Source organism: Mastacembelus armatus, chromosome 9, assembly GCF_900324485.2.
Source record: "Mastacembelus armatus chromosome 9, fMasArm1.2, whole genome shotgun sequence".
Lineage (NCBI taxonomy): Eukaryota > Metazoa > Chordata > Actinopteri > Synbranchiformes > Mastacembelidae > Mastacembelus > Mastacembelus armatus.
Window position 1 is genome coordinate 9,362,231 of NC_046641.1, and position 24,065 is coordinate 9,386,295.

Consider the following 24,065-nt stretch of genomic DNA (forward strand, 5'->3'; position numbering starts at 1 on the left):
CAACATGTTTCCCTGTCACAAAGTCTCATGGTTACACTTCTGAGGAACAGATATTACATGTGCACAGATGCCTTTTGTTTCATTTTTATCAGCCCATCATCCATAAAGGCATATTTAGTCCAGAAATTTGCAATAGTTCCAAATGAACATTAATCTTGCATTCAGCCTGCATAAATACAGAGTTTTATTTTTCACAGTCAACAGGACAGATAAAAACATGCATTTAAGGCACAAAGGCAGTGCATATACCTTAGCAAAAATCTATAGCAGTCAAATGTTGCATTTTGAAATTCACTGTATCTTGTCGGTGATTGTAGACAAGAGCCTAAAGTTGTGTATATTCATGTGAATTTTACTCAGAGACAGGATTGAAATCTCCAGGTGGAGTGAACTGCTCTGAATCTCAGCAGTCAGATTTTCAGAACAATACCAGTCTGTTGAGGTCAAATGCACAGTAAATAAATGTGCAAAGCGGTCAGCAGACCATACTGTTGACATGCATTGAACAGATGTCACACTCAAATTCATTTTGCCACTGCTCACAGCAAGTGATGAACTGCAGAGATTCTCTGTTGAAATAAATCTCCTGCACTTGTTTAGTAGCAGAGAGAAGAGAAGAATGGAGACTCAAGCCGCCATGCATATTAGATCACTTAGTGCCGGTTAGGCAATTGAATTGATTATACAAATTCCTTTTAATTAATGTAAATTTGAATAAATTACGAAAATATTTAATGTCTTTCTCATATCAACAGGGGATGTGAGAAGTTTTTTTTCCAATATACAGTGCACTGTTAAAGTACAGCTGTCAGTTTTTCTTAATCAAAATATTTCAACTCTCCTGACATATGGAGTAAAAATAAACACATTCAAGGAAGCTCAGTGGCAAAACCCAGCTGTTTTGGCAGGATATCTTCAAGATATAAAGGAGAAAAAAAGCACAGTGTATTTGGAAGTACAAATCTTGGCATTTCAATGGTGTACTGATGGATTCAAGTAGGTGGTTTTTGGAAGAATGCTCTCCCAGTTGGCATGCTTCACAATGAGTGTGGAATTATACTCCACTTGCCAATTGTTAAAAATGTGACTACATAAGTCAAATAAGATGGGTAAATCAAGGTCAAGAGCAATATTCTAAAGAAGGGATACTTAACATTTGTTCAAAAGCAATGGACTCTCTGACTAACTGTGTGCATATGTGCATTGCTTTAGTTGTTTTGTTTATGGACCTGGCTGCTTTGACTGTTAAGTCTGAGAGGCAAACAAAGCAGATGCAGGACAATTTGATCAATGATCTCCCAGAGTTCATGGAGAGGGCACACAGGGGTTTACCAAGGCTGGCTTAACCACCAAAGGAACAAAAACCTCCATTACCTACTCCTGCCTAGCCCACTGATAAGACACCAAATTAGGGTCAATGAAACCACCAACTAAAGATTGATCATCAGAACATCAAAGTCCCTGATGTAAATCCAGCCTTTTTCAGACATCTGGGGTATTGATACAAACCCATCCCTGAGGAGAGTTGCTGGTTAGAAACCAATATTCCTCTTGAGGGGTACTCTAACCCCCCATTTACAAACACCTGTGAAGTCTAAAAAGTGCCTCCCGGTGAAAGGATTGAAAAGTTTATCCACACCATCCTCTGTAGACCTGCCAGGTGGCCCTTATGAAACTGTCCAAAGTTCAAAACAGGTTCAATCCAAAGGTACATCCAAGGACACTGCTGCATTTAGACAGAATAGTTTTCATATCAAAAATATCAATCAAGGACATGAAAATAGCTCAATGTTTCCAACAGGGGTTAAGAGTGGTCAGTGGAAATATGATAAACAATTACACAAACAGTAAGTTCCTTTCACCAATACACCACAGGGCCTGCAGCCCCTCCCCCTTGTCCTGCCACTCTGTAGAATATTTTGGTTCAAGTTCCACTGCGGCATCCGGCTGTGTTGCGGTCTCGGTTTCACCTCCCACTTCCTTTTTTTGGCCCTGACGTGTTTCCGTCCCTGAATTAGAATAAACTCTTTCCACACTGAGTTGTGATATCAGGTTGTCTTCCTTCTCTTGTCTACAGTGTTCGGAAACTAATAAGAAATCCCCAGTGAGGTCAAAATCTATCTCCCAAATCCTTTGCTCCAGACCATGTGACAGAGATACAGAGCAACATCAAAACCTAGCAGTTGATGTAACACAAAAAGGAAATTTCTTTCTAACTCAGTGATAAGATACAGACACAGAGGGCTGACATGCAAGCTTTGAAGAACTGATGCTATTTAACTAGAGGCAAGTGGAGAAACATGTTATTTTATATTACTGAACTGGCAGACTCTTCTTCCACATATTTCAGGAATCTGAGCATCTTTTAATCTTGGTAGTTTTGGGTGAGAAACTGCAGAGTGGCCACAGGATCTCCCAGATCAAACCTTTTGACGAAGGCCTGAAGATCCCATTTACCTGTGGGAGCAGAATGAAATAAACACATAGTTAATAGTATTTATGAGACACATAGAGGGGAAATGTACTTATAACCCAGTTTTTTTTTAACTTTGATATAAGACTGTTTTGCACAAATATCCCAAAATAGCATGAAGCAGTTTATCAGACAACATGTTTTTATTGTAACAGTATTGCACACACATTGAGCACAGTGTTAGTGTAGTCTCTGGTGCAGTACAGAGCATTTCTCATGACCGCTCAGCCCATGTTTAAGGGATCTGGGGCCTAACTGAGCAGCACATGGATCTAGGATGTGAGTCACTGAGAACAGCACTGCTGAAAATAAAACATGTTGCTGTAATGATGGAGGTGGGAACGCAAGGACGTATTGGCAAGAAGATATGATTCAATCGCCTGGACTGTTTTTTTCTTCCCTCCCCTTTTAAACAAACACCAGACGGCCATCCGGCTGGTATGACAATATCACTTCTTAGATTTTGACAACCACTGATTCCCTGCAGCTTCCCCTCCCTTTACAAAAAAAAAGACAAATTCACAATTATCATTCCAAGGCAACAAAACTGTACATGCTTTAAACTCGCAAACTTCAACAGATTCTAGAAGGAGCGAGTGGCTGTCTGACTGTGTCTGTCTGACTGTGTCTGTCTGTCTGTCTGTCTGTATCCCCACGTTTGGGTGTACATAAGACAATGCCTTGCTCCATAATCCAGGGAATCGCTGACATTCTGGTATTTCCGTATGTGGAGTAATTACATTAACAGCTGCTCAAGAATAGCGTAGGAAAGTTAATCTTTTGAAAAGAACGCCAACTACTGCAATGGTCCAAATCTGTAGAGAAAATGGTCTGACAGTTGGGGATGAATTTGACTATGCCTGGATGAAAACATTACTGCTTTTGACCTCTTGCTGCAGCTGCTTTACAGGCCTTCACCGTCTCTGTTTTCACCATCAAAGAGCCACATTTTGTATCCTCTGGCATCTTTGAGGAGAAAAGAAATGTGCCATTGTCATGTGCATACATTATACATTATACATACAGTACACATTCACCTCCCATCAATGCAAAAACAAACCAGAAGGATTAATTTACATGCCAGCCAAAATGTTTTATTTTTTGTTTGTAGAATATATTATTGTACTTAACTCAGATCTTAATTTAGGGCATTTATTTGCCCATGTTCAGATTCTGACCACCAAATGACAGAAATGCTAAATTATACTTTTTTTTTCTTTAGCTCATGCACTCTTTCTGATCGTTCTTACATGTTGAGTTCAGTAATTTTAGGCTTTCCATTTGGTCAGGTCAGGTCTTGAGCTCAGCTGGGGAAGATAATGAATAATAACTGTAAGATGAGCAGATGAGTACCTGAATCTTGCCAGGTCCTCTCTGTGAATGCGGATTGCCTGCAGAAAGGGCTCTAATAATCAAGTGAGGGCAATGGAGTCAAGTGACCTGTCTGTATGATAGGTCATGGCCCCAGTGGCCCCTCTGGCCTGTGCTTCAATAGAAGATAATGCACCGCCTCTGCAGCCCCCCAAATCACCTACATGTCCTGAACAAGGTCCCTCATCCTCCAGAGGCAGAACCGAGTGGTGAGGCAGCTGGAGGACAACAAACTTTAAAATGAATATAGGGATGTAGTTCACAAGTCATGTGGCAGATTTAACTCTCATGACAGTCTTGCTAACCAAACTTTCTCTTTTGTTTTCTCTATGTCGTACAGCAGTGTTAGGCAACATTTCCTCTAACGGAAAATGTCACACTGAAGCTGGTTTTATTGTAGAATAATGATCAAATGGAGAGTCAAAACCAGGGACTGCTTGTAAGGCTTTACACACATAATCCTGTCTACAGCTGTGCAATCATTGGGTGCAATCCAAATAAGGCAAATTCACAATATCTGGTGCCATCACGCTGGTTGCAAAACTAAAAATGAAGTGACCTTAAAATAGGCTGGGGTCTGTTTGTAGTGCAGAAACGTGTTTCCGACTCTCCCATCTCCCTGCTCATGGAAAGGACAGATAGTGTGGGACCTCAGGGTGATGTTAAAGTCTTCCTGCCACCCCTTTTGTTTCCACCTTGCTTCTGCATCTGGGTATGGCAGGAAGATCAGGACTGCTTTGAGGTGACACAAAACAGCTACATTTAGTGGTGTGGGTGGTGTCCCTGCTAAAACTTACAGTGTCTCAGACACATTTAAAACCAAGTGATTCTGTTTATTGCACTGGAGTAATTGGAGCCATATCAGGGTAAAAGCTTCACAGAGCTTCTTCACACAATATTCATGATAGTAATAGGTCAGAGTTGATCAGCAGAACAGTGGCTCTGGAGCAGACGTCTTTCTTGCTCAGAAATGGTTCAGCAGCACAGATGCCTGCTGTGGAGGGACTTGGGTCGAGAAACTGTCATGCTGTTTGGCTGCTGGTCTCAACTCTCAGCCTGCTGTCAGTATAGCAGCCTACATTGTTATGAAATGCAGCTGGCATTGTCAAGCTTAAAAGAATCACGTGCTGAATTATATTTGGTTAGTATTCTTTGCTTGTCACATAAAAAAATGTTTTCTATTTCCACTTCAATTCTCTCCAAACAGCATGCCAGTAATGCTGGCCCTGATCAATTACACAGAAAGAGATTTAGTATTTGGGGAAACATGCATTAACTTAACTTTTTAAGTTCTCAATTCATTTGCAGATTATTTACATTCACTTAACTACAACAGGTCAAAATTTAGTGAAAAATGTTGACCGTTGAATCAAAAGTGACGTCTTCAAATGTCTTTTTTTTTGTCCAATCAAGAATCCAGAACCCAAAAATAATCTAAGAGAAGCGTTAGCATTTTGCTTGATATATAACTTTAGTAACCAATTAGAACCCTTCCTGGTTAGCATGGATGCCATAAATGGGGGAAAGTTAGGCAATTATAGAAGCCCATGAAACACAAATACAACATTATGTATAGGGCTCAGAATTATATTCTTTGATGGAGGCCCACACACTCTACCAGTGCCCCAGCTGATTACTTTTCAGTCAGCAAACTGATCCATTAATTGATCATTTCAGTTCCAGTTGAACCGTACTGATAACAGTAACAACATCCAACTCTTTGTCTTATCTGACCAACAGTTCAAAATGCAAAGTTTTTTAGTTTATGTATTTTAGTTCACATAAAACAAATCTTTACATCTGAGAAGCAGGAGTTATATATATTTCAATATTTCAATATTTCACTTTTGCTTGAAAAATGCAGATGATCCATTTGTTATTTTATGGTTGATCAACTAATTCATTAATTGATTCATTGCTTTGGCTCTACATTGATGATTGCTTCGAGCAAAGATTTCTAACAACACTATGAACATAAGTGAGTGAAGTTGGAGAAAACCCCATTAACTTTTACCCCGAACCTGATGAGTGTCTGTTAAAAAAACAAAAAACAAAACATATCTATCCAAATTTCAGAACGTCAAAGTGTTCCTTTAAGGCAGCCGACTCCTGGCTGAAACTCAGGCCTGCTGTAGCAACCAAATCTTGGCTCTCTTGACTCCACGCAGCTCTGATTAATGGTAGAGGCTGTGGGTGGGTGGTAGACATGGATCTGCCCATTACCACACTGAAACATTGCAAATGGCTTCAATTACTGTGGAGTGTGCTGAGCTGGCAGTAGGGACTCTAGGAGGCAAGATGAGCAACGTGCACCATCCAGCAGCTAACTCCACTGTGATCCATTCATTCACACAACCTGATTGCCACATACATGCTCTCTCTTGTAATTTACCAAGAAAAAAAAATATGGTGAAAAAATGGGCAAGAATAATGATTTTGATCAGTTTTTTATTTTCAAATTGCACTTGAACTTTCAGCCAATAATTCAGATAGAGGTTTTCATCACACTTTTGTTTCTGATCAATCCACAGTATCTGTTTCAGTCCCAGTTAGGAGACAGAGTGCTGAATGTGCGAACAGTGTGTGCAAACTACTGTGTAGGTTGAAACAACACTAGATAGCCTCTCTCAAGGCCTCAGCATTTCCCTCCCCGGCACTGTAACACTGTGTCCCTTGACAAACTGACTCGGCAGTACTAAACAGTAGCAGGACATGCTGAGGGCTTGCCAAGTGGCTGACAAGTATCACGAGGGTCTGTGTGCCTACGCCTGCCCCCCACCCTGGCACAGGGGTAGCCTCCAGTCAGGGACAGCCTTCCTGAGCCAGAGCAATGGGGATTCCCTACTATCACGCCCCTGTGTCTGATGCCAAGAGAGCAGCCCCCTGTAGTTCCTTGTGTAACAAACCAGCTGTCTCCATCAGTTCACTGACCCACATTCATAACCCTAACACAGGAGGCACAACAGACTCCCACGGTTCCTCACAACTGCCCTGCTCCACCTCTCATTGTTCACCCCCTTTATTACTTAAATGATGGTCAGACATGAAAAGAAATAAGACGACAAATTTGCGATGAAATTGAGTCAATGACTGGGCTACTGGAAGTGGAAAATGATCATTAGGAGTCTCCCACCCACGACTAAATGCTCTCTCTTTGCAAATCACATCAATTAATGTCATGGGCTATGAAAAATGTACTCTGTGTCAAACCACATGGAGGGAGGACAGATGCTAATAAGTGAACATACTTAACGGAGGAGGTGGGGAGACATAGGATTCCCTCCGTTTTTCTTGCCTGTGCAGGAATACAGTGCTCATGGCCAAGTGGAGGCCAACAATAATACAGCAGGTACACTGCTGATTTCAGCCAAACCAATAATCACTGTAAAATTGAATATTTTTCTATTCATAAACCATGACTGGGCTTTCATTCTTAATATGTCACGCCATGTCTATTCCATTACCCTCTTCACAAGCAGAGTTATCCTATCAAGAATTGACCCATCAAATGAAACATTTGATTACTAAATAGTAATTTCATTTCCCTTGAATAGAGAGAGCAGTTTGCATGAGAGAGCTACAGTGGAAGTTAAACTCATCCAGTAGATTAAGGATGGGTGGATCCACTCAGTTCAATCACATCATGACATGGGGACAACTACCGTATTGGCACTGGTAAAAGGAAGCGTGCTCCAGTTTATTTAACACAAAAATATGTTAAAATATTGTAAATAGCAGGCTATTATTCAAGCTATTATTTCTTCATCTTAACACAGGGACTATCCTAACATTGTTATCAGAGTTCATCTAAATTTCCCCATATGTGAGGTTGGACACATAAAATACTCCAAAGTACATCTTTTTCCAGAGGTTTTGACATCAAACAGGTCTCAACCTAATGTGCCTGGATTGTTTGCTGACTTAGCTGTCAAAACGTCAAACAAGACTGGCAGCTCCACTAATTCACAGTCGCAGCACTTGAAGTCTCAAACCGCCCTGATCTGCCCTTAAATCACGCGCTGTGACCTGAGTAGAACAGACAGATGGGCACGCCTCCAGTGAGGTACTGCACTGTACATCCAAGAGTAGCTGCCTACTTTCAAGACACTTTTCTTCAGGGGGATGAAAAGTCAGAAAACAAGAAGTGTAAAGAAAATAAATGCAAAAGAAGTTGTCTTTTCAAAGCCAAAGAAAGAAAATTATCTGGTAAAAAGATCAACAGCGATAAAAATGAAAGTGAGTGACAGGTTTGGTGAAGGTGAACAAGCTGTGGTCAGGCAGAGCCGTGCAGGTATGTGAAGGAGCCAACAATACTTGTCTTGACCCTGCTGGAATTAACACTGCAGCAGGCTTACTAACCTCATTAACATATACCTTGTTAAGTTCAAGTACATGGAAAACATGACACAACGTCGGGTAACATTAAACCCATATAAAGAATTAAGCCCACTCAAAGAAATGAGGCAACACCTAAATCAATCTCATGTTGTAAAATGACTCATCTTCCTATTTTATATCAGCAAATAGAACAAACTTGGCTACTACTTCCAAAAATACCTATAAACCATGCCTATAAACAAAACCTATAGCCACAAAAACCACTAATGTGGTTATTTTCAGAGGAAATGTTCAGACTTTGAGTTGTACTTTCTGTTGTTGATTCAGCAATCACTGGGCAGTTGTTTTGATGCCACATGATAGATGAAACTGGTTCAGCTCTCAAAGTGCTAGTGAGAGGAGTAATTACCACGGGATGAACTCTCCTGCTTGGTGAGAGACACTGGTGTATCTGCAGACTGCTCAAACAACATGAACTGGTAGCGGTGAAAACCAGAGTTCTGTGGTGGGGTTGGTGGATGATAGTCTAGATGGAAAAGACACAATGGGCAAGAGAGCTGAGATTGTAATGAAGGTTAAATAACTAATGGTCAGCTGAAGGGCGTACTTACCAGTGAGGGTCGTCCCTTGTATCTTTCCTTTCTGGAGTTCCATGCTCTGTTAATTCAGACACAATCATTTGAGAGATTTATAAAGCATAGGCCGGTTTAATTTTGGGCTAAACTTCATCAAAAATCATCATTAAATATATTTGATTCCTACAACATAACATATTTTCACGCTACGCTTCCTTGGTTTTATGTCCTCACAACCAAATATTTGTTTTTCTTACTTAGCTCTGTAGTTGGTCCCTGAATTAGAACCCACTGTACCAACTACTGAGGAGGATGTTTGACTAAATTAAATATACTGTATCTTGTCACAACACACACACACAATCAATTCACACTGAGACCTATATGATTCCAGAGGAAATATATTTTTTGCAATCTATAAAAAACAAAAAATAAATAAAAATCAACCTTATAGGAAGCTCCACTACTACATTACATCAAAGTTATTGGTTAAAGTTAAATATACAAAAGAGCTGTTATATTAATATTTGAAGAGACAGCTCCCAGACAAAAGACACTTCCCAGACAAATCAAGGCACCGAGTGGATTTCCAGGTAGCAATCTCCCATATTATTAATTGTATATTAACTTCCTGTTGCCTAGAAACAGACATCATGTAATCCAATGTGAAGCACAGATATCTTTCATAAGAATTTTCTACTGTATATTTGTCAGGTTAAACTCCATCATCACCAGGAAGCACAGTCAGGGACTTCACACTGCAAATTGCACACAGGAAGGTTTGTTTAATAGACTTGGCTGTTTACTGCAAGACGGGTGCATCCTTGAGTGGGAGGTAAAGAACTAAATATGTTGTCTGTGAAATGGCCCCAAACCCACTTGAGGTAAGCATGGAAGTCCCCGTCACAGGCATCAAATATCTGGTCTCAGTAACTATTTCTGTCCTGTTTTCTCCACACACAGGCTCCCCCCGCAGGGTAATAAAGGTACTGTGTTACTAGACAGCACGAAGACAATAGATACGCAGGACACAATTTAATTCTATTAGTCTTGGGAATGGTAAGGGCACATTTTGTACTAAGCAATTTTATATTATTATAAAAAGAGGATAAACACACATAACATTGATCTGTCATTTCAGTAACCTAAAAAATAAGAGCATCTGTGTTTCTTGACAAGAAAATGTAAAGAAACTAGAAAATTAGACCAATCACAGTCTGATTTTTATTAAAAATAGTACCTGACACCTGATAAAATGCTGTTCACAGATGTCTATGGACTATACAGAGCCAACTAAAACTTTATAACTCTATTTGTGTTTAAAATTCAATGACAGATTGAATGAGATGTACTTCTAGTATAACATGGTAGTAATTCATAGTAATAGTAATTGATGCATTTTTCAACATCAGTTTTATTGTTTATATTTGACTTGCAGTAAATATTGAATAGTAGTAAAGCAAGTGTCCCATATTGTCATGATCTTGTCTTTAACCCTGTAACTGCTGTTTAGCAAGTTTAGCAGCGAGCATTGCAGTGCACAGGACCAGTGTTCACACAGACTGATAAAATGCAGAAGATTAGTTTCAACTGTGAGTATCTTCATCCACTGATCAGTGAGAAAAAATGCTTTATTTAGAAATAGCAAGAGTCCTGCAGCCTGCACGATCCAAACCCATTGCCATAGCAACAGGTAGTCAACACTTGAGCGTGCAACATTTTCCCACATCTTAATGCACGTTTCTCACTCACTCTCCATGGCACCCTGTGCCCTTTTAATTTCATTACAATACGTAGAGTAAAAACAACAGCATGCAATATTGAAATTCAGCCAAACAATAAAGGATGAGTCAATCATATGCACAACTCGCATAGAATCACATATATTAATATTCACAAGATATCAAAATCTTAAAAATAATCAGTCTTGGGGATGTAGTGGTTTATCTACTCCAGAGCATAGCTGGTGTCACAGTAGCTTGACAGGGCAAGACGGTGTCGATGTTCACTGGGGCGTGACAGACTCGCTCACACTAATCCACAGGACATTCTCACATGGTAGGCGGCCTCCCTCAGGGACCAGGTTGTGGGGGCGGGGCACAGAGCGTAAAACGTTCTGACCACTAAATGATTCATGGCTGCATGCTGTGTTAATCACGTTTATTAAGAAATGCTCAACTGAAAGTATAATTTCATTCTTGCTGTATTTTACATAATTAGAAATATACTTGAAAAGCTTCCAATAGATGTTAATTTAGTTAATTGAAAAATTTTGTTATTACAGCTAAATTTGTGAACAAAAACAAAATGCAACAAAAGAATACACTGAAAACTGAAAGGCTGGGATTCATCACAGTTTGACCTAATTGATGCCTTGTTCTCAGCTGAATGATTTTCTTGTTAAATCTATCATGTAAAATGTGGGAATAATGATGTCATTAACTAGGGGTTTGGTACAGCCGGAAGGTCTGTGGTACCCTCCGATAAGACGGAGATCAAGCATTTACACTGGCCTCTTACTTAACACACAACAGAACATCCATTTTAGATTTCAGCATAGATAATACAAAATAAACACACTAAATTATTATATAGTAAATCTATGATAGCTTTGTTAAGGGGAATCAAAGGCCACATAGTGCATTGATGAAGTTAATCTTAGATCAATGGTATTCTAAGCCAGGATGATACTCTGAGTTCAGAATTGGAAAACTTTAAAGCACTGAGACTCCAAACCTCTGACCTCTGTAAAGCTCCCCAAATAAAAACAAGAACAGTATGATCTACTCATTATGCACTGATGGTAACGCTGATGTTGATTTGCATCTAATGTCAATTGACAGTAGCTAAAAAGAATGAAAGTCAGCTTGACAGATGTCATAACAAATGTATAAAAATAAATATACAGACAGATACATAATGGTTTAAGGACCGTGTATTATAAGAGATTAGATGAAGTATGTGTGATGTTTCTTTATACTTTACTCCAATGTCATATGCAATGGGCACTAACATTACATATTATTTTGGGAAGTTTCAAACCTAGACTATACACAGAGAACAAACAGTATAACTCCTTCTCTACAATATCTATATTCCCAATGTTATATGCTGTGTCTGTCCTGACCTCAAGCTGAAGATAACCATTACATTACATAATGCAGATGTGAGAGAAAAAATAGGTTGGACCACTGTTGTGTATTATATGTTCACTTATAATGCAGAGGCATGCAGTTCATTCATTCAACACAAATCAATAAATATATGGATCCACTGGAATTAGTTATTTGTGTAATTAGAAGCACTGAACAGACAAGCAGCAGAATAGTAAAATGAGCATCTTTACTAGAAAGCCTAATAGATCCGCTGTGTCATCAGCTTTGGACAAGTTATGTTAGTTACACAGCAGAAAATTGAGAAGGACTCGAAATGGCCTCATTATCTATGCAGCTGTCAAGGAATACACAATACACAAGCATAAATGACATAAAGAATGACTGACTATACTGACCATTATGTTAAGGGTTGACTTAAATATATACTAAGCACTATAAATCACTGACTGTGACAAATTATCAAAAAAGACTAAATAAACATTGATAATGAGAGACAATTCGAGCCATTCTTTCAACAGTAAAAACAAAAATAAAAGTAACATGAAATAAATAACCTGGATTGAGTTGATGTGACACTTATACCAAATTTATTTAGAGAAACAAACAAACATGTGACTACGCCTTGCATCCTCACACGAGGGGAATACCCATTCTTGTAGCTGTGATAGTGAATCACACACTGAGCAGTGTGGGAGAAGCAGAAACTGACAGATATAAAAACTGAACGTGTCAACATGGCAATTTACTATTTTACATATCTCACAGTAAAGAATAACAAAACTCTGAAGGTGTCTTCAGGAAGTGAATCATCAGGAGAGCAACGCTTTATTTTTCATATGATAAACCAAGAACAGGTAAGCGAGTGGGAGAAAAATGATGGCACCTGAATCGAACGAGACTTGGCTTTGGAACATACATATGGAACAGATAGTCAAAAGAATAAGAACCAGGATTTCTCAGTGCAATCTATTACTGGATTTGTAGCAGTGTAGGTGTGCAGTGAGTAGGGACACCACCTTTCAAATGATTTCCATGAGTTGAGCACACTACAACAGGAAACATACACCCTGATAAACGCCCATGAAAAAAAGTCTCTACAAAGTTTTGTATAATTGACCCAGACCTCCGATCTGCCTGTGTAGGACAACCATGGAAAACACTGTGGATATCAATACAAAAAATACAAAAAAATTACCATTTGAAGCTTTATTCCATACTGTAGATACCGCACTTGCTGCTAATTGCACTTCTGGTTAGATGCTAACTGCATTTCGTTGCCCTGTACTTGTACATGTGTAATGACCATAGAGTTGAATCTAATCTAATTATTAAATATATTATTTGGTGTTTGTTTGTTCCTAAATGTTAAAAAGACAATTTTCACTGAAGATCTCTTCATTTGTCTCTGCTCTGTTCAAATGCAGGAACCAGTTACTTTTTTTAGATAGCAGAGCGAACTAATGTGAGTCCAGCTGTGGTGTTACAGACTCTTCATCCTGCCTCTCCATGCTGTTTATCATGACACAGCTTGCCTTCATGTTTTATTGACTCTCTTTCACACTCTGACTCAGACAAAAGCAAAAAGGATCCCGAACAACCTACACATTATGAGCAATAAATATATCTGAAAATCTGGGGAAAAAAAAAAAAGCTATGCAGCAAAGTTTATTTTTTCTGTGGGTCACGTAACAACATGATACTCCAACAAGCAATGTTTAGTGGAACATCCCTGAAGTACAACCAAGGCTGACACAGACCAACTAATTACCCAAACAATGAATCAGAATCAGATCAGAAGTGACAGCAGAATTATTACCATCACGAAACACTTGACAATTATTGTGGCTATTTAAATGTGGTCAAAAAAATAAAAACTTCAGTATGTCCAAAATAAACTTACAATTTGAATTAAGTCTAATCTATACATGAATTGTTAACTTTTCTCTTTTCTAGGCCTTAGTGGAGGAGATGATCAGTGTGTTTGTATAATGTGTCTACATAACTTCCGCAAGGAATCCTCTGACAAACACCGATAGGTAGGAGTCCGCAAGGACATAGTGGGTGGGTGCAGGGGTGCGGTTTCACCAGGAATACCCACTTGCCCAACAACCCTTCTCCTTCTCTGTGTGGGTGAGTGCTTCCCTTTGTCAGCAAGAGTTACTCATGCACCTCCTTGTATATCCAGCACTTCCCTCCCCCTCCCTTGCACACCCTGTAAACCCACACCTACGACAATCAGCACCCACGTCCTTCTAATGCAGTTCTAAGAGCATCATTCTCTCTTTTACTTTCAGTCAGGCTAACAGACGGGGAGAGAGAGCATGACAGATGGTGTTCACAGCTCTATTTCTGAGACTGGACTTGTACCGCCACAGCCCCCCCTCCCCTTCCCTCGCCTATTCCACTCAAGCCAAGTGCTTATGACTGCCTCCTCATCTTTGCCTCAGTAATCAGCCCATTCATTTGCAGGGTTATTGTGAATTAGAAGTCTGTGTCTCACAAGGAACCTCACCATTTACAGGTTAAACACAATTTTTTTTCCAAGCGGAAAATGGTAATGTTGATAAAAGAAAACCACGGAATTTCTGTTCAGTTTCTGTTCGCAATGGCCTAATCTAACACTGGAAATGGAAGATTACAGTGTAATCTGCCATTTCGGCATTTAAAATAACTGGGTGACGAGGTTCTTTTGTATAAAGAAAGTCCAGTAGGATTACTTGACTTTTGAGTTCACAAACATAGTATGCAAAAGATTTTGCAAATTATAAATGTTGTTTTGTTATTTTCCTGTCATATTTGTATTATCTTCCTGTCATGTCAACATCATCCTTTCATCATCCGTCCTTTCCCAGCATTGAGGCAGGGCCTGGGGACAGTCTGACTATGAGGACGAAGTTTTACCTATCTGCATGTTCTCTTTACTGGCACTGTACTGTTAGCTATCTGTCCACTGCAGTGCAGCCTGCACTGAGATGTGAGATGTGTAATAAATTGCTGCTCTCGCTATTATTGTTCAAAGATTTCAAAAAAGCTGGCATGGGTGCATAATAACTGCAATACCTACACCAGCTGGAGATGAGTATACCTTTGACACGGGTCAAGACGTTTGCCCAGTGATTTTGGTATGGCTTAAAGAAAGACTCCAAGGAGCCTCATTGCTACGCAAAACTGTCAGAGCAAATCCGGATGGAGTACTTCAATACCACCAATGTTTTCTTTGGTTGATGGTCTGTCCCATTAGGTACGTCTGTTGGCGTCACAGCGTCACCATGTCACACACGTGTCGAATGCATCCGTGTCCAAATGAGGACATGTGGAAACCATAAACTGGCTGTAAGAGGTTTCTATGGAGTTACACAGAACCACAACCTCCAGGGTCACAGACTTCCTTTTACTACCTTTTTTTCAGTTATGATAGACAATTACCCATTGTTCACCTCTCAGAAATTCAGGCTAAATTAGTGTGAAGAGACTGAACCAGATGCTGAAAAATGGCTTCCGAGCTAACAGATGGCTCCATCTTCTCAACTGCACTGCAAACCCAACATTCATATTTTGCAAAGTCTTGATGTAGCTGCCCCTCCCTTTTCCACCCCCATCAAAAATGGGAAATATAAATGCTACTAATAAATTAAGCAAGCTAGCAAATAAAATCAGTTAACACAAATAATAATGTAAAGGCTAAATTCATAATTTCATGCTATTTCTTAAATCTCAATTTTTAAATGATCAAAATAAACAGGTATATTTTCTTTAAAGGAAATTATCATGACCTCTATTAAATCAATCAACAGGCCGATGATCATTTTTGTCTTGTAAAGGTATTTTGACCTGTGTTGGGTAAAACCCCAATGTACTTGAGTCCAGGGTGACTGTTGGCAAAAAAACACAACAGTGATCACCTCAGTGTGGGTGGATCAGCTTCGGCAGGACAGGATGAAAACCACTGGGGGAGTCATCCTTGATCTGCTTCAGTGCATCAACAAATTAACCCACTTAACAGTAGACTACTGGACTAATGGCTTTAGTAAAGAAAGTCATTTAGTTTTGATAATGAAGTGAGTTGGAAACAAACAGTCCAGTTATTAAGTGAACTCCAGTCATCACTGACATCACCTGAAACACTGTGAAGTACCAAACCTACACTCATTTAGTTATACTCATTAGTAGGAAAGCAATCTATTACTCAAATCACTGACTTAAGAAACTAGAGACCCAAACTCATTATCACATCCATCTATTCAGACCAATTTGCATACATTATAAATGCAGTTTAACAAAGTGGCTGTGCCAGGTTGGTCATCTCATTCTTGTAGAGCAGATTGGGCCTAACAGGGCAGCATACCGGCCAAAGAGAGAGCATTTTAACAAACTAATTTCATCCAACCTGGGTTCTGCTTCCCATTACAGCTCCTGTGTGTGTGTGTGTGTGTGTGTGTGTGTGTGTGTGTGTTAGTGAGCATGGGTGCTGATGAGTCTGTACTTTAGTACTATTGAGGGAAGCCCAAGCCTGAGTTCCCAAGGTAACAGTTGTTTGAGTGGGGGCTGGCTGACTCATTTGAAGGGAATCCTGGAACCTGAACAAGGATGCCCACTCGCCCCACCCCCACTTTCATCAGCACAACAAGCAAACAAGGCGCTGACATGTCCCTGTACAGGGCTTCCCACTGACGGGGGTGGCACTGGTAAATCCCAGCCTGAGCTTGCCTACAAGCAGCAGAAGACACACACACAAACACAAGGCCTCGCAGCTCCATGGCTACAGTGGTTTCCAGCAGTAAGACTAGATATCCACAGAGATAATAAACAGATAGATGATAATATGCCTACAAATACATCCAGACATTCTGGATTTTGAATAACACATGAAGGGACGGGGGAGATATAAGGGGGCGGGAGAGGAAGAGAAAGATCTAACTTATTAAACAGTCAAAGGCATAAAATTAAAATAGTTTTTGAGGTGTGAAAAGTGGCATAAAATAAATGACTATACTTTCTATGCCAGGGTAAAAAGGAGGAGGAGAAAATGAAGTGAGAGGAAGAGGAGGAGGATGAAGGAGGAGTAAGAGTAGGTGGACAAGTGAATGAACTCTTTGTTCATACAATTAATCTAATTATTAAGAAATTAAATGAGATCAACAGCCGTGTAATTGACCACTTGATTAGTTCAAGGTCAGTCTGTTCTTTTGACTTTGGAAGGGCCAGGGTGCTGCTACAGTAGATGGGAACATTTTGGTGAAGCATCCTTCAATTTGCAATAATTAATAAATTAACACACAGCCATACTGCAACTGTTTCCACACAGGTGACAGCATAGTTTTCTCAATAAATCATAACAGTTGTATGTACCATTAACCTAATATTGGGCTATTCATAGAAAACTAAAGCAACATACCATTAAAAAACAGGATAATATTTTTAGAAATAGTAAAGTCTGGTCATCAAACAAAAATGTAGATGTGCAGCTGTTTAGCGTAGCAATTTGATTTGCTTCTGCTTCTGTTATATCTGTTGATAACACTATAGTTCATTCAGTGTCTTTAGTCATTAACAACTGAGAGCTGGTACAAAGGGATTTAAGAGGCAGCATTACTGTTTTGAATCGCTGGATGTTTAATTCTTCTATTATAATTGAGGCAGGAGTGAGACAGAGGTTATGGTAACTGCTGGAAACCTGTCCCACTTCACAGAAAGGTTAATGAACCTTACAAGTCCTATGGGAGATGGAGTATGCTGTTAATTTGACAAACGTGGGAAATAAATGCTTTTATGCTTTTATTGACGGTGACCAATAGCGGCCTTTGATGGAATGAAAGGTTTTAGTCTTTTGGGTGCTTTGCTATGAGGCAAAACAATAATGTGGAATGCATTTGTTGGAAGAAACTAAGTACATAATTGTTTGAATAGCAATTTCAGGCCAAAAAGCATCTTCATTATTAATTCCTACTTTTGGGGAACATATACCGTGCAAAATGTACAGTAACCTAATTCGTGTTATGAAACAACTGCCTTTATTTTGAATACATTTGTGTGAATGAGGAATTTTAAAAAGCTGAATTTGAAAATCTACATATTTCCATATTTCCATTTTATGCACTGTTGGTCTGGGTTTCATTTTAACAGGGCACCGAGGGTAAAATACACTGACAGCTGGAGCGGAACATGTTTAACAGTGTCAATGCTAACCTGAATTAGTCTGCAGCAGGTTAGAGGGAATTATCGCAAAAGGTGGCTATGATACATCTGATCAAAACAGAGGTTTTAGGCACAGGACCAACTATGTATACAGTGTGCATGATTAAGAGATTAAATAGATAAACATCTTCCTATTCAAAGAAGCTGACAGAGGCACACATCTGGCTTCTTTCACTGGTTAGTAGTTAAAACTATCTGACCTGTTACATTACTGCTTTTTACATGTGCACACCTTAGTAATATCCTTTTAATATAATATATAATAACTCCACTGTATATTGCATACTTTTATTTTTGAGACTTTAAGTGGATTCTGCAGATAATACTATTAGACATTTATTTATACAGGACTTTTCAATAATGGATTAGTTTATGGTGTGGTTCTGCTATTTTTTAAGTAAAAGACTTAAACATGCCTTCCATTACTTATTTTAGCCAAATAACACCAGTAGATTTAAACAGTCTATGGTTCAGAGTATCGCAAGGTTTAAAATAAACCCATGTTTCCTGTTCATTGGAGGAGCAGAACAATAAATTAACTTAATTTCTCTTAAAAAGTTACACAAACATGGACCCTTTTAAACATCTGCCATTTTTCTGGACATGTCTTCAAATGCAATTGCTACAATCAGCACATCTCTGTTTAACCTTAATGTCAGTCTTTTTCTAACCAGTATTGGACTTCTTTAAAAGCCAAACCAAGACTGTCCAAACCTTGTAGGCCCATCTAACATACAGTACCAGCCTTGTTATTTTGATACCCCCCCTCACTACCAAGCCAAGATGCTGTCTCTTTCTTTCTCCCAGCGATACTATGGGCACTGTTTCTTGTGTGTGTGTGTGTACACAATGTTTGCTAGAGGAACATACAAAAATCTGAGCTTCACAATCCCTCTTAACCTTTGACCTTGGCTTATTGTTACCTGTGAGCAGCACTGTGGCAAACATGTTGTACAAGTACTGTACAGCCCTGCAAGCTGTTTGTGTTCTGTAAGTATGGAGGGCAGGGGAGGAGGGAAGGAAGAGAGAGAGCTATTTAATCCCCCCCAAAGGAACTCCCCTCTCAACCCGTATCGTGAACTCACAGGCAAATCACGTTGCTGGAAGGCACACCACACACACACTGCTGTCTTTTTAATTTCATCAGCTGAAAGAAATCTATACAGTGCTTTGGAATCAGACTGTGCTGCAGTGAGAAGTGAACTATATAGCACCCTGGAATGTAAACAGGTTTCTTACTAAGTGTAGCATAAAAATACCACATTGTAAAAAAACCTCTTGGCTATGATAATGGTCAATAGTACAGATCAGAGGTCTTAGTAGATTTTATGGTTGTTAGTCCTACAGCATATCAATAAGAACAAGTTGAACAAATCCAGAAAACAAGTCAGAGGAAACGCAGCAATCATACTCAAATTATTCAAGTATTACATGGATAAAATATTGGCTTCTACTGAATGCATTGTACTGACAATGGCTTTTCACTTGCTATTATAAAAAACATGATCTCCTTAGAATATTAAGAGCACTGTCATTAAATCCCATGCACCCAGCTCCTTGGTTAGGAACAGATATGGGCTGTAATCTGCACAGAATGGACTCATCTCTTGTACAACGTTTGTAATTGTCAAGTACTTGCAGTATTCACAAGAATTAGGCACAATATTCAATTAATCAGAGCCAGAGCAAGAAACCCTGTTCTCCGATTTCTTTTCTACATCGCCAGATAATTGTCAAATCTCCATTACTAAGCCTTGGTAACTATGATGAAATAGTGATGTATTTAATAGCTTTATGTATTCATGGCAGATTTCAACTTCGTATTTGAGTCTGCAGACCAGTTCTCAAATACACAAAATAAATATATATATATATATACATATATATACTGCTTTTCACTATACTGTAGTTTTCTAATTGTATAGTTTAGTATAACTTTTGGAATGCAAACAATCATAATCAGTACATAGAGTTAGACAGGCCACTATAATATCTGCCAACTTTGCATTCATAGCTGTCACACTTAATTATCATGCCAAAATACAAGAAAATACATTGGCTGCAGGAGGCCTTTTGTGAAGTCTTTGTTTTTGTGTACAATTAACTGGCAAGCATGCTATATACTTAAGTAAGGGCTATTTTAGGTGAGCATAATTGTTAGTGAGTTGTTTTTATCAGCATGCCTCACTCCCCTTCAACATACCCTATCAGGAGACACCCCTATGAGGACAGCAACCCCCCACTAATCCTGACATTTGTTCATTTACCCACCCCGTTCTCCCCCCTTCTGGTTTCCATGCCTGCTTTTTTTTTCTCCTTGTCCATGTCTGTCAAAATTGACCAGTTTACAGGGGAACAGGTAGGCAGACTCTGGCAAGCCCCCCACCTGTACCCTGAAACACACAAATTCGCACATGGGGCGACTGCCAGAGATCCTGCTTTACTGACTGAAGTGGAGGGGAGGGGAGGGGGGCATGACAAAGACGACAGCTTGTGTGGGGGAACATTGTCTGCGGCTGCGACTAGAAATCTTTTCAGGAAAAACAGGATTTTATACACAATGGTCGTGGGTGTGAAGAAAGGGGGCACATATTAAAAGAAGCGTCTTTATGTGTGCACAGCTACTGGTTTTTAAACTGCATTTGCATGGAGAAGGTCCAATATGTTCTTTATTTCCCCAACTAGGCTATAGTGTGACAGACTGGATCAAAGAGGGCTTTCCAGGTTGTACTTGGTTTCTTAGAGAGTAAACGTGATGTATCCAGGACAGAGTGCAGGGCAGATATTAAGTAGCTCTACTTGCCACAAAATGTCATACTAAGAGATAAGATATCATGCTAATTTCTTTCTCCCTGAGAGAGAGGCTAAATTGAAATAGTAAAATCAATAGGAATTTGGTTTTGTAGGACAAAAAAAATATTTGGCAACGTGTAAAAACTGTATGTAAACTGCTGCCCAAACAGGACTCATGAGTTCCTGGAATCCATAGCAGCTCACGTTCTTTATGCAGTGAAACCTTACCACGGCAACCACAGCAGGGAGGTCAGTTGTTATAGAGATGCCAAGAGGCTTGGTAGGTTATCAGTACTTGTGTGTGTGTGTGTGTGTGTGTGTGTGTGTGTGTGTGTGTGTGTGTTTGTTGCTTGTGGACGGGGGATGGAACTGACAATTGAGCGGAGGATTCTTATGTAATTCTCCCTTTAGGTGGTGGAGAACAGTGAGAGCAGCAGCCCACACTGAAGAAGAACCTGTTTGTTAATAAGCTGCAAGTAAGATAGGATCGACAGCATTAAAGGGTGTTTGTACATAAGACCAGGAGGGTCCGACCTGTAGCAGATCAGTAGGGGTATGACCAAAGTGACATCAAGTCCAGGTAGAAAGTTGGCACGTCACACCTCTGATTTCTGCTTTGTTAGCCTCTCCTTGAATCTTTCACACACTCACACACAACACACACACAACACACACACACACACACAGATCCAGCATGCTTTCAGCAGACATACAGACACACATGAAGGTGTACAAAGTTAAAAAGGTGACTCTCCAAAAAAGAAAAAAGAAAAGAAGAAAAAGCCAAGCTAAACTTCAAAAACCAAATCCAACAATCACCAGCGTCCGAATCTGGCTGAGTGGCTGTGAGGAGAGTCTGATGTGGTTTAGTGAGGGAATGACTTCCAAACACTGAACTCCATGTAGTACCACCTCTGACATTTGTCTGGCTGTAGCTGACAGCAGGATGAGCACCGCTCTAAATGTTAAGCACCTCCAGCTGGGCCTCCATGTTAAGAGCTATTGTTGACTTGTACCAAGGGAGGTTTCAGCAGTTATGAAAAAGGATGAATGACCTACATGACCCACATGTAAACTTTATCAGGGTCAAACTAATTCAAGCTAGAATTCAAAATATACAGCAAACAAGCTGTATACTGACAAGCAGGTAAATCACCCATCCCAAAACCTACAACAATTATTTAAGTTCTGGCATAATTCTTAATTTTGTAACAAGATGCTCAGTTTACTTCCGTCTCACATATATATTATTGATAACAATCTGTTTAAATTCTTTAAGGCACTTCACACAAAGAACATGTGTTTGTGCTGTCAATTTAAGTCAAACAAAGGATGACAACAGGTGTTGAGTGTAGATTGGATAAAGTTGCTTCATATGACTTGGAGCCAGGAGGCACTTCTGTGTAAAAGTTTGTGAAACCATAAACAAGCAAACTGTTAACCTGGGTTATGAGCATGTTTAGCAACTTTGGAGGGAAAAAAAAATCACATTAAAAAGGAAAATTCTTCAATTCCTTTGCGCCCACCCCCTTGTCATAAGATATGGATGTCCCGTAAGGTTATTTGTGTTTGCTGGGAAATGAAGTGCTCAACTGGATTAAAAACATACTGCATATGTTTGGAAATCTGTTTCCCTGGGCGTATGAGTGGAGTGAGCGAGCGTGAAGCAGCAGCTTGCGTCTCCTCCAAGAGAGAGGGCAGACACTCTCATCATTAGCTGGGCTACAATGTGCTCCTCTACCTGCTCCAATCTGCACAGCCAGGCTCCACTCTGACGCCAGACAGATGTTCCCAGCACGAGGTGCAAAGTACTGAGAGGGGAAACGAGAGTGAGCAGGAGAGAGGCAGAAGAATGGAAATATTCAGCAGAGTACACAATAAGAGTTTAATTATGAATAATACCAATGGTTCTTTGTTCTCACAATGAAGCTAGCTATGGTTCGCCTGGCCTTTGGGAAATTGTTTTTGGCTTCCATATGGGGGCAGCTGTCTGTCAAAAATAAATGCTTAAATCATAACATGCCACAGTAGGGATAATTACAGGATAAAGAACAATGCAATTATGTATGTTTATTTTCAATATTGGATAGGTATTTTGCTAAAACAAACTCTAAGGCTGTTGCAGAGGTTAAAAATATAATTTCAACATTTTGTATTATCATTTTCTGCTGCTCAGATTCTAATGATCTGCAGCTCAGACTGTTTTTGCAAACTTTACATCAACTGAAACTCAACAAGACATACTCCTGTCACTTGATGTACGTGAAAAAAGGTTTCTGTGACAACAAAAAAAGGATGTGCCTGATCTGGCTAAACTTTATAATGATAAGCTGGGTGTTACTTTACCTTTTTATAACTCATATTATGAGAAGACCACCTGAAAAGACAAACTAAACAAACTCATCCTACTAGCAAGTATTGCAGCCAAAACCAAATAGAGTTTATTCCCCAGTGATATTAACTATGAAATGTTAATCAAACAGCCATATCATGACAATGGTTGTTACGCATTATTTTTTCATCATAATAAAAGTTACACAAACAACTCTAGCTCACAGCAAAGTCTTTTCTGGGTTCTGGTCTGTTAAGGTGGGGACCTGATAATAACAAAGAAACAAAATAACACCAGTATTGTCCTTTTAAGAGCTAAACATTGACTGAAACACTGTGAGGAGTTACACGCCTAATAGTTTGCACTTAAAGGACATTTTGAGGTGTGGAGCAGACGATCTCTGCAGGCCGCAGAATTCACAAACACAAAGCCAGCTGGTCTGATATTTGCCTGACCAGCAGCAGAACACAGGCTCTGTCCCCCCTTTGGGAGCTGATAGAACAGAGATGAATGTTAAAGCATGCATATCCTTCGTGCATCATAATAATAAGCACAGCATGCTGTGTGCTGAACTGTCCAACTGGCCTTTGAATGGAAATCAGACATATAATGGCCTCTAAATGACAGACCTTGAAGTGATCTGGAAGTCAAGAACTATGACTGACTGAATAAAACACAGCGACCACAGCCTGAACAGGCTGAGTCTCTCATCATGTTTAAAACGTATGTCATGTAGTCAGTTTATCTTTCCATGCTTTTGTTTTGCTATGTATATATAGATGCAGTATGAACATTTGCACAACTGATTTTTCATTGATGTACCAAAAAAAAAAAAAAAAAAAAAAAAACTTTGAATGGACAAAATCCAACAA

General features: G+C 39.5%; 1 protein-coding gene across 1 annotated transcript in view; it reads right to left on the reverse strand.

Moving 5' to 3' along the window:
* Positions 1 to 200: 200 nt before the first annotated feature.
* pebp4 (phosphatidylethanolamine binding protein 4) overlaps positions 201 to 24,065 on the reverse strand; it is a 46,636-nt gene continuing 22,771 nt past the window's right edge. The window contains exons 5-7 of the mRNA XM_026322084.1: positions 8,794 to 8,839; positions 8,592 to 8,708; positions 201 to 2,457 (exon numbers count right to left, since the gene is read on the reverse strand). Coding sequence (XP_026177869.1) covers positions 2,366 to 2,457; positions 8,592 to 8,708; positions 8,794 to 8,839 — 255 coding nt within the window. The 3' untranslated portion in view covers positions 201 to 2,365. The remainder of the gene's footprint in view (positions 2,458 to 8,591; positions 8,709 to 8,793; positions 8,840 to 24,065) is intronic.